The sequence below is a fragment of the Dendrobates tinctorius genome, unplaced genomic scaffold (genome assembly GCF_039654945.1).
Source record: "Dendrobates tinctorius isolate UK_male_01 unplaced genomic scaffold, ASM3965494v1 ptg000070l, whole genome shotgun sequence".
NCBI lineage: Eukaryota > Metazoa > Chordata > Amphibia > Anura > Dendrobatidae > Dendrobates > Dendrobates tinctorius.
In genome coordinates this window covers 82688888-82706839 of record NW_027361738.1, presented here as the reverse complement: position 1 = coordinate 82706839, position 17952 = coordinate 82688888, and the positions used below count along the sequence as shown (strand labels likewise).

The 17952-nt window shown below is 48.6% G+C and overlaps 1 protein-coding gene across 3 annotated transcripts in view; it reads right to left on the bottom strand.

Annotated features, from left to right (window-relative positions):
- VPS50 (VPS50 subunit of EARP/GARPII complex) overlaps window positions 1-17952 on the bottom strand; it is a 202727-nt gene that overhangs the window by 112583 nt on the left and 72192 nt on the right. For all 3 annotated transcript variants that reach the window (XM_073582038.1, XM_073582040.1, XM_073582037.1), the window contains exons 7-10: window positions 14782-14899; window positions 14669-14704; window positions 13162-13244; window positions 3449-3491 (exon numbers count right to left, since the gene is read on the bottom strand). In XM_073582038.1, coding sequence (XP_073438139.1) covers window positions 3449-3491; window positions 13162-13244; window positions 14669-14704; window positions 14782-14899 — 280 coding nt within the window. The remainder of the gene's footprint in view (window positions 1-3448; window positions 3492-13161; window positions 13245-14668; window positions 14705-14781; window positions 14900-17952) is intronic.

Below are 17952 nucleotides of genomic sequence, written 5' to 3'. Positions count from 1 at the left end.
CCTCGAGTCATTTGGCTGACGATCTTTGGGATCTGGATCCCCTCGATCTGGTTGTTGAGTTCGCATTCTCCCCAATGGGTTGGTTCTTTTGAGACCTGCCGCCTCTATCCTGGTTGGGGCGGCCTGAAGCGGTGGAATTGGCCGCGGTGGTCCACCCGGGGTTGCGAAAGGCCGAAAACGTGCCTAAAAAGGGTGGCGAAAAGGCGGTTTGACCTTTTGTTGAGGGAGAAAACCGCTCTTTCCTCCTGTGGAGTCGGAGATAAGTTTATCCAACTTCAAGATTCCACGGGCATGCCATGTCCTTAACTATAGCGCTCTTCTGATAGAAATTGCGTTAACGGCCGCAAGTGCCGAGCAATTGCCGCATCCAAAGACGCATTGATTACGTAATCTCCGGCCATCGCGATCTGACTCGCGACTTCTGATCTTTCTGCAGGTAGCTCTTGCTCCTGCGCGACCTTGTTTAATGATTCTGACCATGAGATCATGGCCTTGGCTACCCAAGTTGCTGGGAACGAGGGAAAGAGCGCTGCTCCTGACACCTTATATACTGAGCACACTGAGCTCTCTATGAGGCGATCTGAGGGATCCTTAATAGAGGAAACGCTAGGCCCGGATAACAGGGTTATAGTGGCTAGGCGCGACACCGGTGGATCCACCTTCGGAGATTCCGTCCCTTTTCTACGGAGGTCTGGGGAAAATGGATACCTTGCTTTGAGTGCCTTTTGACCCGAGAAACGCCTGTCTGTTTGTTCCCTGTGTCACTGCACTATGCCCTCAAACTCAGTGCGAGAGGAAAAAATTCTGTGCAGCAGCTTCACTCGCTTAAACGCCACCTTATGCCCCGTAGCCGCTGCGGGATCATCCTCAATCCCCAAGGTCTGATTGACAGCTTCTATGAGGCTGTCCACTATTTCACGTGACGCTGGAGTATCCGGGTCAAGGGGCTCGTCTGAGTCGAATCCTGAGGTCTGCTCGCTATCAACCACTGGTGACGGGGAGCGAGAAGCAGAACTTACGGATGCCAAGGCACCAGATGGACTGGGCGACACCGTGTGGATTCTTTTCCCTCGGGTCTGCCTGGAGTGAGAGCGGCCCCTGCAGGCGAGAGGCTCTTGTGAGGTGGAGGTCCCCTCTAAGGCCGGCGAGCCACTGTTCCTGCCCCCATCTGGGGCCTGAAGGGACTCAATTGCCTGAACTGTGACAGTAATAGGGCCCACTCTGGGGGGCTTGGCACATTGGTCGCGGTCGCAGGGCAGGACGGACCCTGAGGTTCTGTTAGGCGTCGGGTTCCGGGCGCTGCATAGCGGGAATCCCGAGCCTTGTCCTCTGCGGTCTGCCCTCACCAGCATTGTGGGTTCGGTCGCAGGGGAGGACTCCTGGGCACGTTTGGAGTCGCCGGCTTTGCATAATCTCTTGCTCTGCGCCCGCGGAAACGCAGCCCGACAAAAGATGCATGCTGCTTCTTCGGACATGCTGTATCTGTCCGCTGCTGGGGATGGGGGGAAAGAGGTAGCACCTTGTTTCCCTGTGGTCTCCCGGGCAGCACTTACCCCAGTCCTGTGCCCCCCGTTCCTGGACGCCTCCACACAAAAATCGCGAGCCACCAGCTGTGGGGCGGACCGCCAGCATATAAACCGATCCAGGGGCAGTATTTCCGGGTCCGCGGCCTAGCCGCGCTCCAAAGCCGGGGACTAAATTTATCCCCCGTTACCCAGGCCTGGGGGGCGGGCCGCCGGAAGTGACTCGGGGCCCGGAGGCGGAACTTACGGTCGCGGCCTAGCTTCGGCTAAAGCCGCGGCCTCAATTTATCCCCTGCCCGCGACGGGGGGGGCGGGGGAGACGGGGGGGCGCGAACGCCATGGCGTACAAAAAAAATGGCGCTACTTACTGGCGCGGGCTTCTCCGCACCGTTCTGCAGCCACTGGCCGGTGGCATCTGACAGCTAAGGGCTCCAGCCCCGGATCTTCGCCGCAGGAGCCCTCCCAGGCCCTCTCCTCACTGACGATCCTCTTCAGCTTCCCAGCTCAGGTATGTGAGGGGGCCTTGACAAAATAGGACGGAGCAGGCACCCTAGTTCCATTTAACCCCTTCAGGGGGTGAGGAGAGGGACCGTCCGCCGCCTTGCAGCACCGCATTGTAAGCATTGGTGGAGCAGTGGGGGCCGCACGGACTAGACTTGTACCTCTGTATAGCCCATGGTTTCAATACCTAGGGGTGGTCAGGGGTAAGTCCGGCATTGTGTCCCACGTCGCGGGAGAGGATACGTGGAGGGACATTCGCACGTGCTCGCCCGTTGATGGTTTGGGGAAATCGGACCCTTGCAATAGGATCCGTTGCCCCAGTCTCATCTTCATAGACGGTAAAAATAAAATAAAAAAAAGGTCTGGGGAAAACGGCCCAGATATGTCCCACGGTGCGGGAGAGGATACGTGGAGACGATACTCAACACGTGCTCGCCCGTTGATGGTTTGGGGAGATCGGACCCTTTCTTCATGGGAAGAAAAAAAAAAAAAAAAGAAAGAAAAAGTCTGGCGCAAAACCAGACGTGTGTGCCTCCATGGACACTAAGCAAAAAACTGAGTTCCGCCCGCAATAGGGGCGAGGGTTTATACGACGGAGGAGGAGCTAACCTTTTTTTTCACTTCGTGTCAGCCTCCTAGCGGCAGAAGCATACACCCACAGTATCTGTGCCCCCAATGAGGCGAAGGAGAAAATTACTTTTCTAAGTTTTTTGGTTTTAAACTTTCTTTCACCTGTTGTGTCTTTTCTTCGCCCCCCCGTTCAAGTTAGCCTGTTCCCACTACATGACTTACCATTAAATCATATAACGTGTGCAGGGGTATAGAGCGGGCTCAGGAGCTGACTTGTTTGGACATAGGACAGCGGAATTGAGATGCGCCATCTGGACGCCTATTACCCCTAAGTGCCCCGACCCCATGATCACAGGGTGCCAATAGATTGCCAAAGCAGCTGGAGGCCTGTTGGCATCTGCCATGTTGGTACTCAGGTTAAAAAAAAAAAACAAGTTATGGCTCTTGGAAAAAGGAGAAGAAATTATGCAGCGACGTTGTGGGCCAAGGGTTCAGTACTGTGCTCCGAGCTATAATGCCCTTTAGGCGGGCGTCGGACATAGGAAAGCACGTGTATCAGTCCCACACATTTTGGCTTGAGTGCATAAATGACCAATATCCCAATAAACTGGGTAAACGGGACCAGAATTATCATAATTTGTGGGGGGATCAGAAAAGCAGTATTTATTCTACGGATGAATGTTGATTTTGGGACAACCCCCATGAAGTATAATTTGCCTAGAATCCAACTGAAAAAACCTCTGGGCGGAGCACTGCACGCTGTCCTTTCCAGCTAGATGCTAGGCGCAGTGCCACAATAGATCCGCCTGGGCACTCTCTTTTAAAGTCTTTAGCGGTGGCCATAGGTGACTTACCTCAATTTGTTCTAATGTGTCCTGCAGCTTTGAGTTGAGTTCGCTGCAAAACAAAGAAAAAAAAAAAGGTTGATTACAGTCGAACATGGGGAAAAAAACCCAAAAAACTAGAAAAACACAATAATCCTAATCTATTCCATTAGCTACAAAGCAAAATATACATATTTGGTTTCTGCATTAACCGATACAACAAACCCCGGCCGGCTCGGATTTCTATTCTACGACCAGTCATCTGTCACTCAGCATGCCATTATGCAGTTAAATGTCTAATTCAGCTCTGCTACATCTGTAGAAAGCCAATTACAGCAATTATACCACGAGACACAGTAAATAGGATGAATACGTAACGGGAGAGCATGTCAGGTTTATTAGATACATTATTAGACTACCTGCGGGTCAGAACTAATGTCTGTCACATTGTGCACGTGCAACGCAGCTAAGTAGTAGTGTGAACACGAAAGGCATCAATTAGAGGGAGAACATGTGACAGTGCCGCTAATAATAGGCGAGAAATAACAGAAACATTATATTTACTCTGCGGAGGGTCACACTCCTCCGTTATAAGCCAAATATATAGAAGTGCTGTGTACATAAGTGATATAAAATGAGCTAAAAAAAAATCCATAGAGAGGACATATCAAGCTCACGTTGAATATAGGGAAGTAATCATAACTGGGGAAGAGAGAAACTAAATAAAACAGGAGAGAGGGAGAGCTGACACTTCTATCCCCACTGAAGTAGGGGCCTCCTGCAGGTAATTACAGTGGGAAAATTTGCCACCAAGTCTGAGATTCACGTACGCAGAGGCGGTGAAGTACGCTTCCAAACCAGAAAGCTTCCTACGATCAAAGAATCTTTCTGAGACGCATCAGGAGCTAGTGGCGAATATTGGGATTTGCATTGATCCAACAGTTATAGAAGATAAAGTTTCAGCGTTGCAGCAAAGGTACATACATAATGCATTCACGCACATCACCGTAAGTCCGACAGAACCCATCCAACTCAATATTGGTCTGATGGATGATGTTATCCATGCCTTGTTTCATCTCTATTGACAGGTAAAATTGTGATAAGAAACATAACGACAAGGTCTACCGCTTGGGACCTCCAGGGGCAAAAATATCCTGAAAGATAAGTATGTCATGAAATTGTAACAGATCTAGCATGTGACACAACCAGGGCTGTGGAGTCGGTAAGCCAAACCTGCGACTCCGACTCCTCAATTTCCCTTACACCGACTCCACCTCCCACATATATTGCTTATATTTAAGTGAAAAAATTTATTGTAGTACAATGTGAACATCAGACATTTAATCATTTTTATGATACACTAATCAAGACATTTAGATAGAACAGAATATCTATTTATTGGAATACAACTTTAGAACACAAACTGTAATAAAATGTAAATATGTAATATCGATTACACACATATATATATATATATATATATATATATATACACACACAGTATATATATATATAACACTATGTAATAAGTTTTCAACAAAAACATACTAAATAACATTTGTGCAGTCTATGAATTTGTTCTAAGAAATAGAATTGCCTCCATCAGATCCTCCTTCATAGATGACCTAAAATCTGACCTAATAATTTTAAGGCTAGAGATCAACCTCTCTACACTACACCAACTTGAGTTGGAGGCAAAGCCGTAACCACATGGGCAACATCTCTAACAATTTCCAAGTATAAAGGAACTGCCTCATGCACAGTCAGTTTTGATGAACGGTTGAATTTTTCTTTTTCTTTGAGAGCGAGTGAAACATTTTGCTGAAATATGGTCAATCTGCTGCTATAGGAGACGGAGTGAAATCTTTTACCTTGCAGCAACGCTTTGCCTGCTGCATATCATCCAAATACTTGTCAAACTCCTCATCTGATGAGGATGAAGATATGGCAGCAGTAGCACTGTCAGGACCCAAGTCCTCTTGCGCCTGGCAGTCCTCCTGCAGGCCACTCATCCTAACTGCTACCTCAGTCAGAGCTTCTTTTCCTTTAGTAAGCTGTTGATCATCAAGCAATATACGATGACTTGGGTCCACATAAACAGCTGCCAGAAAAATTTTATTTTCAAATAGCTGTGTCTCTCTCCGTTTCATTGAAGCAGAAATGCCATCTGCGATTAAATCTCCTCTTTGGGACAGGCAAAATAGCAAGTTCTTCCACTCCCTTATGAAAATGCCAGGAGCTAAATCCTCAGCTTGTAATTTTTTAGTCACGGTAAATAGGTGATTAAGCAATTCCTTCAATTCAGCCACCTGTGTCCATTGACCTTCATTTAGGGTTCGCCATATGTATAAGAAACGGTTTTAGCCAGGATCAAAACTGGGGGGGGGGGGGGGGGCAGAACCTCATAATGTTCCGCAGAATCTCATACTGCACACCTCAGCTGCTGCACAACCTTATACTGCACACCCCTACACTTGAAAATAAAGCCTGCACCTTAAGATGTGATGAATGCAGTCTATTTATTCCAACTTTCAATTGATGCTGATATGTTACTGAAGACGTGCAATGCCTGTCCTGGGCGTCCTTTTGGGCAGCTATGAGGTGTACCTGACTGGTGGTAAAAAAAAGGAGTGTTAGTCTGTGTGCTATCCGGCTTTCATTCTTTTTGGTACAGATAAGATATGGATAGACAGATATGGATAAATGGATAGCGCAGATTTCTAATCTGCTTTTGCTATTGAAAACATTATCTATAAGCTCAAAAACCTTTCAGGTGATGCGGTTTTTTAAAAAGCTGATCTGCTTTTGCAGCTGAAAAACGTATCCTCAAAAAACGCAGCAAAAACACTGTGTGAATGTAGCCTTAGATCAGGAATAGAACAGCCATTTATAGGACATTTCATAACTTTCCCAAAAATATTCAGCACATTCTGCATTGAACTACTGTACCCAATTTATTATATATTTTAGGAGTTGGAGTCGGACCATTTTATACCGACTCCACCAAAATGAGCTCCGACTCCACGACTCCGACTCCACAGCCCTGGACACAACAAGCCCCAAGATGAGCTCACCAAGGAGAGGTATATCAGCGTCACCTTGATCTAATAAAAAGCAGAATTTGGGAGTCTCTCTTGGTTCATTCTGGAAGTCATAGTTCGCAGTTATGGCGGTCCATTTTCCTAATTGGAGTGGTTCCCTCCGCTATAATCTGAGCCAGTTTTAATAATTTTCTTTTGTTATTCCTTATTATCTTATACAACTGTATATACCTTATTGTTTTGTTCCCATTTAGTATCATCTTTGTATATCTTTTATAAACACTGCCTATCTTTCTTGATTAAAAAATATATAAAATGTAATAGCTCCATTCCTCTTGCTCCGTAAACCGCACCCCTGAAGTCATACTCTAGCTGTAATGGGTGTCCTATTGGCTGGTGGTGGCAGCTAGTAGTGGTTCCTTTTTGTTACCGTGAAGGGTGTCCCAAGGATCACCAACCTATCCTCCCTATCCTATTGATAGGTAATAAAAAGTTAGTCCTTAAAAAAACAAAACAAAAAAAAAAAAAACACTTTAAGATAAAATAATGTAAATGTGTCAGTTTATGCTGGACAGGCGTAAAGTGTCCTGTCCAGCATAAGCCAACATATTTACATCATGCCGGTCCGGAGCTATGAAGAGACTGACTATACTAAACTACTAAATGTCGTTACTTCTCAGAAAAAGTAAATCTGGCAAAGAGAAGCCATTACAGTCGAGACGAGCAATGAAAGAGAGAAAAGCTGCTGCCTCGAGGATCCACTCTGGAAGTCGTGAGAGTGCGCATAAATAAGTGCCGAAATGTATAAGAGAGCAAGGAGACGCGTTAATATGTGGCAGCCGGCCAGAAGTGCAACTTGCCAAGAAGTAAAAACGAAAGCAAAAAAACGAGGCGCAATGCCGAAAAGTAATTATACTGTAAGAATACGACGGGCGATTAGCATAAAAGTCAAGTGATTGGGGGACTCTGAGATAAACCTGGAGCACAGCACCGACACCGCCTCTAATACAGAGCGCAGCTCCGCAATACACAGGAGATTAACGTATCAATCTACATAAAAAGTTGAGTAACTTTGGAAAATAATTTCATTTTTTTTTTTTCTGATTTTGAGTTAATTTATACACTTTTCTGTTCTATAAACCGAGCAGCTTATGAAATGCTGCCAATTTCATTTTCAAAAGAGGTTTAGCTCAGCAATACACGACTGTTTGACAAGCAGAATAGTGAGTGCAGCTCTGGGGTATAATACAGGATGTAACTCAGGATCAGTAATGTAATGTATGTACATAGTGACTGCATGAGCAGAATAGTGAGTGCAGCTCTGGAGTATAATACAGAATGTAACTCAGGATCAGTAATGTAATGTATGTACACAGTGACTGCACCAGCAGAATAGTGAGTGCAGCTCTGGAGTATAATACAGGATGTAACTCAGGATCAGTAATGTAATGTATGTACACAGTGACTGCACCAGCAGAATAGTGAGTGCAGCTCTGGAGTATAATACAGGATGTAACTCGGGATCAGTACAGGATCAGTAATGTAATGTATGTACACAGTGACTGCATGAGCAGAATAGTGAGTGCAGCTCTGGAGTATAATACAGAATGTAACTCAGGATCAGTAATGTAATGTATGTACACAGTGACTGCACCAGCAGAATAGTGAGTGCAGCTCTGGAGTATAATACAGGATGTAACTCAGGATCAGTAATGTAATGTATGTACACAGTGACTGCACCAGCAGAATAGTGAGTGCAGCTCTGGAGTATAATACAGGATGTAACTCGGGATCAGTACAGGATCAGTAATGTAATGTATGTACACAGTGACTGCACCAGCAGAATAGTGAGTGCAGCTCTGGAGTATAATACAGGATGTAACTCAGGATCAGTAATGTAATGTATGTACACAGTGACTGCACCAGCAGAATAGTGAGTGCAGCTCTGGAGTATAATACAGGATGTAACTCAGGATCAGTAATGTAATGTATGTACACAGTGACTGCACCAACAGAATAGTGAGTGCAGCTCTGGAGTATAATACAGGATGTAACTCAGGATCAGTAATGTAATGTATGTACACAGTGACTTCACCAGCAGAATAGTGAGTGCAGCTCTGGAGTATAATACAGGATGTAACTCAGGATCAGTAATGTAATGTATGTACACAGCGACTGCACCAGCAGAATAGTGAGTGCAGCTCTGGAGTATAATACAGGATGTAACTCAGGATCAGTAATGTATGTATGTACACAGTGACTGCACCAGCAGAATAGTGAGTGCAGCTCTGGGGTATAATACAGGATGTAACTCAGGATCAGTAATGTAATGTATGTACACAGTGACTTCACCAGCAGAATAGTGAGTGCAGCTCTGGGGTATAATACAGGATGTAACTCAGGATCAGTAATGCAATGTATGTACACAGTGACTGCACCAGCAGAATAGTGAGTGCAGCTCTGGAGTAAAATGCAGGATGTAACTCAGGATCAGTAATGTAATGTATGTACACAGTGACTTCACCAGCAGAATAGTGAGTGCAGCTCTGGAGGATAATACAGGATGTAACTCAGGATCAGTAATGTAATGTATGTACACAGTGACTGCACCAGCAGAATAGTGATTGCAGCTCTGGAGTAAAATGCAGGATGTAATTCAGGATCAGTAATGTAATGTATGTACACAGTGACTGCACCAGCAGAATAGTGATTGCAGCTCTGGAGTAAAATGCAGGATGTAATTCAGGATCAGTACAGCATGGCAATCTTTACTTGCCTTTTCTGGAATTGGGACTCCCTTTCTCCAGAAGCAGAACCTCCATCTATCAGACATTGCATAGGCTATGGATATGCTGCCCTTAGAAGTGGTATAATGTGGCACATGGACCAAGAAAGGTTGTGCACTGCTGCCCTAGAAATCCTCCTGCCCATCTGCATTCACAGCACATAAAATCATAATCTTCTAAATTTACTACTGAAACCATAAAAACGATCGGGAATTCCAAGACGCTATAAGTGAAGCCTCTGGAGGTTTCCACGATTGGTTTTCATTTTCAGCCACATGTGTCAGTGCCACAGATTATAGCCTGACAGCGCGCAATGCCAGAAAAGTCAATACAATTACCTAGAACATGACGATACACAGGAGCCGCGGCACAGAACGTAGCATGAAGGTGGAGGGAGGGAGAACGCGTTATTGATCTGCGCTGCAGCTGGGGCTCGGGCCATGAGGAATTCTCACCAAGTTACCTTTATTACCTCTAAAGGGAGTGTGGCAGCCAAAACTGACCGGATGAACTAGGCACAACGCCTTGCCGGGGACACGGCCTTTAAGGCCCGATTCATCAATGTAGTTTGCGCCAGAATTTTGGAGTAAAACTGCTTGAAACGTCGCAAAAAAGTCTGACAATTTATTGAAAAATGGATGGATGGAGTGAAATTGGAACAGGGCATGGCGGAGCGAACCTGACAAAGTCATTATAATACGCCTGCCTCATAGCAGCACGACCCCATGGAGGTCTCATTACTACAATGCAGACAAATCACTGCTACAGCAGAGAGTCAGACAACGCCAGGGGCTTGTCTTTATGTAAATACTGCATTGTTGGCATCAAGATCATTTTTGCAACAAGGTTTCATTATAAATTTTGAAATTTTATCAGCTTCTGCAGCCTCTATGTATCACTGTACATTAATATGCAACTGGTCATAAATCACTACAAAGGGAAACAACTGTATTGTAAAGATGGCAGCAGAACACACAGCTCTGTACGGCTCCCTGCACACTGACCTCTGCTCTAGTAATAAGCATACCCAAAACGATCTCCCCCACAGAGCGCTCCCACAACACTCTCCCCCACAGAGCGCTCCCACAAAGATCTCCCCCAGAGTGCGTCCGCAATGGCCCACAACAGATTACGATAGCGAGCCTGCAACGATCCACAACAGAACACACAACCGCATCACTCTACCCCACAGAACCCACCCAGCACGCCCACAACGATCCACCAGAGAACACACCCGCAACACTATCCTCCACATAGCGCACTCACAACAATAAACCACAAAGCACGATCGCAACACGTTCCGCCACAGAGTGGTCCCCACCGCAATCAGCCACACAGCGTGCCACCAGCAGTCTCCCCCACAGAGCGCGTCCGCAACGGTCTTCCCCACAGAGCAAGCCTGCAGCAATCTACCACACAGCCAGCGATCCCCACAGAACATGCCCACAACAATCTCCTCCAGAACATGCTGGCAACACTCTACCTCATAGAACGCACCCACAACAATTCACCACATATTACGCCCGCAACACTGTCCCCCTACAGAGATGTTTCATAGAACAAGCCCAAAACACTCTTCCTCAGAGTGCGCCCGCAACGACCAACCATGGAGCACGAGAGTGTGCCCGCAAGGATCCACCACAGAACATGTCCGCAACACTCTCCCCTCCAGAGAGCACCTGCAACACTCTCCCCTCCAGCGAGCTCGTCCACAACACTCTCCCCTACAGAGAGCTCGCCCGCCACACTCTCCCCTCCAGAGAGCTCGCCCGCCACACTCTCCCCTCCCAGAGAGCTCGCCCGCCACACTCTCCCCTCCCAGAGAGCTCGCCCGCAACACTCTCCCCTCCCAGAGAGCTCGCCCGCAACACTCTCCCCTCCCAGAGAGCTCGCCCGCAACACTCTCCCCTCCCAGAGAGCTCGCCCGCAACACTCTCCCCTCCCAGAGAGCTCGCCCGCAACACTCTCCCCTCCCAGAGAGCTCGCCCCCAACATTCTCCCCTCCAGAGGGCTCGCCCGCCCGCCACACTCTCCCCTCCAGAGAGCTCGCCCGCAACACTCTCCCCTCCCAGAGAGCTCGCCCGCAACACTCTCCCCTCCCAGAGAGCTCGCCCGCAACACTCTCCCCTCCCAGAGAGCTCGCCCGCAACACTCTCCCCTCCAGAGAGCTAGCCCGCAACATTCTTCCCTCCAGAGAGCTCACCAGCAACACTCTCCCCTCCCAGAGAGCTCGCCCGCCACACTCTCCCCTCCCAGAGAGCTCGCCCGCCACACTCTCCCCTCCCAGAGAGCTCGCCCGCCACACTCTCCCCTCCCAGAGAGCTCGCCCGCCACACTCTCCCCTCCCAGAGAGCTCGCCCGCCACACTCTCCCCTCCCAGAGAGCTCGCCCGCCACACTCTCCCCTCCCAGAGAGCTCGCCCGCCACACTCTCCCCTCCCAGAGAGCTCGCCCGCCACACTCTCCCCTCCCAGAGAGCTCGCCCGCAACACTCTCCCCTCCCAGAGAGCTCGCCCGCAACTCTCCCCTCCCAGAGAGCTCGCCCACAACATTCTCCCCTCCAGAGGGCTCGCCCGCCCGCCACACTCTCCCCTCCAGAGAGCTCGCCCGCAACACTCTCCCCTCCCAGAGAGCTCGCCCGCAACACTCTCCCCTCCAGAGAGCTCACCAGCAACACTCTCCCCTCCCAGAGAGCTCGCCCGCAACACTCTCCCCTCCCAGAGCGCTCGCCCGCAACACTCTCCCCTCCCAGAGAGCTCGCCCGCAACACTCTCCCCTCCCAGAGAGCTCGCCCGCAACACTCTCCCCTCCCAGAGACCTCGCCCGCAACACTCTCCCCTCCCAGAGAGCTCGTCCGCAACACTCTCCCCTCCCAGAGAGCTCGCCCGCAACACTCTCCCCTCCCAGAGAGCTCGCCCGCAACACTCTCCCCTCCCAGAGAGCTCGCCCGCAACACTCTCCCCTCCCAGAGAGCTCGCCCGCAACACTCTCCCCTCCCAGAGAGCTCGCCCGCAACACTCTCCCCTCCCAGAGAGCTCGCCCGCAACACTCTCCCCTCCCAGAGAGCTCGCCTGCAACACTGTCCTCTCCCAGAGAGCTCGCCCGCAACACTGTCCTATCCCAGAGCTCGCCCGCAACTCTCCCGTCCCAGAGAGCTCGCCCGCCACACTCTCCCCTCCCAGAGAGCTCGCCCGCAACAATCTCCCCTCCCAGAGAGCTCGCCCGCAACACTCTCCCCTCCCAGAGAGCTCGCCCGCAACACTGTCCTCTCCCAGAGAGCTCGCCCGCAACTCTCCCGTCCCAGAGAGCACCTTCAACACTCTCTCCACCACAGAGAGCTCGCCTGCAACACTGTCCTCTCCGCAGAGAGCACCCACAACACTCTCCCCCACAGAGCGCTCCCACAACACTCTCCCCCACAGAGCATGCCCGCAGCAATCTACGACAGTGCGCCAGCCAGCAGTCTCCCCCACAGCACTGCAGCAACAACATCCTATAAATAAAGCATGTCTACCACATACTCCTGTACAACATACTCAACACTCTGGCACAGCGTATGACGTGAACAGACCCTTCCGGGCAAACATTTCTGACGGTGGCACCTTCGCCGCCCTGTGTTATCACCCATCTTGGACAGGCGATTAGTTGTTCTAAGATGACGACTCCTTCAACCTTTTGGCACCATATAATACACAGGATGTACGTCTTCTGGAGCTGGTACAGAATGGCGGGAAGTGAACAATAACCGTCCGCACACCGACATCACACAGGATGATATGTACAGATACTGGATGAGAATGGATGGGCGGATGGAAGAATATGGTAAGAAGTGTTCCCACGGCCTTTGCTGCGGTATTACACGTTGTGTCGTACCATATGGCCGTACAGTAGGTGATCGGAGCCCCCATGATATGTACCTTATACAGTAGTAGTGCTTGAATGTACTCGCTGCCTTCTGACACTCCAGGCACAGCTGGATGGCTCCGGGGTAGTCTTCTTCCTATAAACACACGACATAGGGCCAGCATTAGGTTTTAGGTGAATTAAAGGGGTATTCCAAAACATGTCATCACCATCCCATTGAATACGTCACAAATAATCACCAAAAACGGGGAACTTGCATCCTTCATTACCCCGGAGCAGCCAAACCAACAACTGTGAGAAGATGAGCAGAGCGGCAGGACGCGCATGCGTCATTCAAGCCTATTATACCCGAGCAACTTGATCGGCGGATGGGGCCGGGCATGTGAGCAGCTGGCCCCTTTATTTAGCTCTTGCCGCCAGGGAAAAAAGGGGATTTCGAAAAGGATGTCCAGGGTTACATAAATGAAACCGCTAAATCTAAGGGTACTGTCACACTTAGCGATGCACCAGCGATCCCGACAACGATATGGATCGCTGGTGCATCGCTAAGTGGTCGCTAGTGAGCTGCCACACAGGCAGATCTCACCAGCGACACAGCAGCGGTCGGGTCGCTACTTACTCGTCGGCGCCACAGGAAGCTGACGACGAGAAACGGCCCAGGCCGTTCTCGCGCGATCAGCGATAACCAGCGGGGGAGCGGTCGGAGGTAAGAATCAGACATAGCGATATCGCTAGCAATATCGCAGCTGCGTCACAAAACCAGTGACGTTATAGCGATATTGCTAGCGATATCGCTTAGTGTGACAGGCCCTTAAAACAAAATACCCTCCATTCCTCCGGCTACTCCTGCTGTTGAGAGTAATCATAGAGCAGCAGAGCCACGTGGTGTACTCACTGCACCAGTCTGACACTGAGGCAGGTTGTCTCTATGGTGAGTGGGACCATGGTGCCCTCCCGCAGCATGGCGGGCCCACGATGCCCACCTGGCAGAGAGAGCCCACAATGCCCACCTGCACAGCGGGCTCACGTTGCCCCCCAGGCAGAGAGGGCCCACTGCACCCTACGGCGCCACCCGCAAAGCAAACCCACGACGCCCTCCTACACAGTGGACCAATGACACCCTCCTGCAGCCCTCCCGCACAGCGGGCTCACGACGCCCTCCCGCACAGCGGGCCCTGCTGTACAGCACATTTCCGAATGCGGTGACTGAATCATGACGGATGCCTCCATACCATGTACTGAAAATTTAATTAAAAACTATTGGAAAATAAAGACTTCGATTTAATTTAGGTGACACATTGCCCCCCTCACCCCCACTTCATGGCATGTGCATCCTGATATCAGGTAGGTATATACTCCAGAATGCAAGTTAAGCAGAAAAAAAAACAGCGATCCATCTGCCACGTCAGTAAATAATTGTGTGTGCGGGGGAGCGCACCTTTGTGTCCTCTATGGGAGCAGTAAGCATTGACGATCCCGATTTGTATGACATGAGACAGAACTAATTAATCTCATCCATTGAGTTGCATATGAGACCCGGATCAATGGAAATCCACCTACCTCCAGCATTTCACTCAGACGGACGTCCGTTCTTTGCTGGAAAAGCGGAAAGAAATGATTAATTAGCTGCCGATAAATGCATAAATAATACAATCCGGCACAGCCGTCTTTACCAGCGTTTTTATAGTCCTCAGAGACTTCAGCAGACCGATCCATAGCTGCCGTTTTCTCTGGTTGGCCAGTAGCCCCAGGCTGGCCTGCGTAAAGCCTTCTTTTGCAGTATTTAGGGATCTGTGGAGGAAAAAATAGAAGTTACATTGATGAGAAAATTGTTTGGTGGCCGTCAGTTCAGCAACTGCAGAGCTTCACCAATTAACGGACTGTCCACGACTCGGCTCCATTCACTCTGCCAGACACTGGGACTGATCGACCTTCACCTACAGCTCAGCAGATGACAAACAGAGCGGTGTCACTCACGCATGCGCAGCCAACACTCCCGCACATGCACACACGCAGCATTCCAAGAGGTCACCTTGTTCTCAGGATCAGTGGGAGTCCTGGCGGTCAGATTCCCACAGATCAATTCTCTAATTATTACCTATCCACTGAATAGACGACACCTTTAAAAAATTAGGAATAGCCCTTTAAGGACTGACTTTATTTGTTTGGGCTTTAGGTGCTCAGGTTTGTTGTTTTTTTTTTTCACTTTTTCAAGAATTTTAAACTTTTTGTATATTTCCGTCGAGTGGCGGAATGAGTTGCAGAATGTTTGACACCACTTTACGGTTCATATAAATTTATATATTTTTTCATTTTTATTTTTTTTTTTTTTTTTAGGTTAAATTGACAAAATATGCAAACTTGTTCAATCTAAAACATATTACGAAAAAAATCACCTGTGTGCCGCTGCTCTTAGAAGGCCATGACTTGTTGGCTTATTATATCTCAGTTCTCAGTATACTCTGCTGTAGAAAGCGGGATTTTCTGCAAGATGTTTTTAGGATTTTTTTTTAATTAGGATCAGGCAAGGTGAAGGTGGAAAAGTAGCATTGGGTGTGCTGAAGGCGGAAAAGTAGGATACGGCATGAAGAAGGAAAAAGTAGGATCAGGCATGCTGAAGAAGGAGAAGTAGGAACACGCATGCTGAAGGAGGAACAGTAGCAAGGAGGAAAAGTAGCAAGTTGGAAAAGTAGGATCGGGTATGGTGAAGGAGGAAAAGTAGGAACACGCATGCTGAAGGAGGAAAAGTAGCAAGGAGGAAAAGTAGCAAGGAGCAAAAGTAGGATCGGGCATGGTGAAGGAGGAAAAGTAGGATTGGGCATGTTGAAGGAGGAAAAGTAGCAAGGAGGAAAAGTAGCAAGTTGGAAAAGTAGGATCGGGTATGGTGAAGGAAAAGTAGGATTGGGCATGTTGAAGGAGGAAAAGTAGGAACACGCATGCTGAAGGAGGAAAAGTAGCAAGGAGCAAAAGTAGGATCGGGCATGGTGAAGGAAGAAAAGTAGGATTGGGCATGTTGAAGGAGGAAAAGTAGCAAGTTGGAAAAGTAGGATTGGGCATGTTGAAGAAGGAAAAGTAGGATTCGGCATGTTGAAGGAGGAAAAGTAGGAACACGCATGCTGAAGGAGGAAAAGTAGCAAGGAGGAAAAGTAGGATCGGGCATGTTGAAGGAGGAAAAGTAGGAACACGCATGCTGAAGGAGGAAAAGTAGCAAGGAGGAAATGTAGCAAGGAGGAAAAGTAGGATCGGGCATGGTGAAGGAGGAAAAGTAGGATTGGGCATTTTGAAGGAGGAAAAGAAGGAACACGCATGCTGAAGGAGGAAAAGTAGCAAGGAGCAAAAGTAGGATCGGGCATGGTGAAGGAGGAAAAGTAGCAAGGAGGAAAAGTAGCAAGTTGGAAAAGTAGGATCGGGTATGGTGAAGGAGGAAAAGTAGGATTGGGCATGTTGAAGGAGGAAAAGTAGGAACACGCATGCTGAAGGAGGAAAAGTAGCAAGGAGGAAAAGTAGGATCGGGCATAGTGAAGGAGGAAAAGTAGGACTGGGCATGTTGAAGGAGGAAAAGTAGGAACACGCATGCTGAAGGAGGAAAAGTAGCAAGGAGGAAAAGTAGCAAGGAGCAAAAGTAGGATCGGGCATGGTGAAGGAGGAAAAGTAGGATTGGGCATGTTGGGGGAGGAAAAGTAGCAAGGAGGAAAAGTAGCAAGTTGGAAAAGTAGGATCGGGTATGGTGAAGGAGGAAAAGTAGGATTGGGCATGTTGAAGGAGGAAAAGTAGGAACAAGCATGCTGAAGGAGGAAAAGTAGCAAGGAGCAAAAGTAGGATCGGGCATGGTGAAGGAGGAAAAGTAGGATTGGGCATGTTGAAGGAGGAAAAGTAGCAAGGAGGAAAAGTAGCAAGTTGGAAAAGTAGGATCGGGTATGGTGAAGGAGAAAAAGTAGGATTGGGCATGTTGATGGAGGAAAAGTAGGAACACGCATGCTGAAGGAGGAAAAGTAGCAAGGAGGAAAAGTAGGATCGGGCATAGTGAAGGAGGAAAAGTAGGATTGGGCATGTTGAAGGAGGAAAAGTAGGAACACGCATGCTGAAGGAGGAAAAGTAGCATCGGGCATGCTGAAGGAGGAAAAGTAGGATCGGGAGTGCTGAGGTAGGAAAAGTAGGATCGGGAGTGCTGAGGTAGAAAAAGTAGCATCGGGAGTGCTGAGGTAGAAAAAGTAGCATCGGGCGTGCTGAGGTAGAAAAAGTAGCATCGGGCGTGCTGAAGGAGGAAAAGTAGGATCGGGCACGCTGAAGGAGGAAAAGTAGGATCGGGCACGCTGAAGGAGGAAAAGTAGGATCGGGCACGCTGAAGGAGGAAAAGTAGGATCGGACACGCTGAAGGAGGAAAAGTAGGATCGGGCATGGTGAAGGAGGAAAAGTAGGATCGGGCATGCTGAAGAAGGAAAAGTAGGATCGGGCGTGCTGAAGGAGGAAAAGTAGCATCGGGCATGCTGAAGGAGAAAATCTGGATCGGGCATGCTGAAGGAGAAAATCTGGATCGGGCATACTGAAGGAGGAAAAATGGTCTGCCACACAGTCTTTCATTTGCACATATTTAGTCCCAAACTTCATTATTACAGTTTGGTCGATCCTAAATATAAAACAAGAATGTTTTCAATCACTGACAGAAAGCAGAGTTTTTGAGAATGAGATTTTAAAAAAAACTAGCATTTATCATAAAGTTTACTACCCTGCTGCCAGCACTGCAGTATGGGCATCACCTCTGGCATCATAATCGGGGAGAATTAGTGCCAGTCATCGTGAGAGATTCCCTGTAAGGAGCCGGCTGGTATATTCAGCTCAGTTAC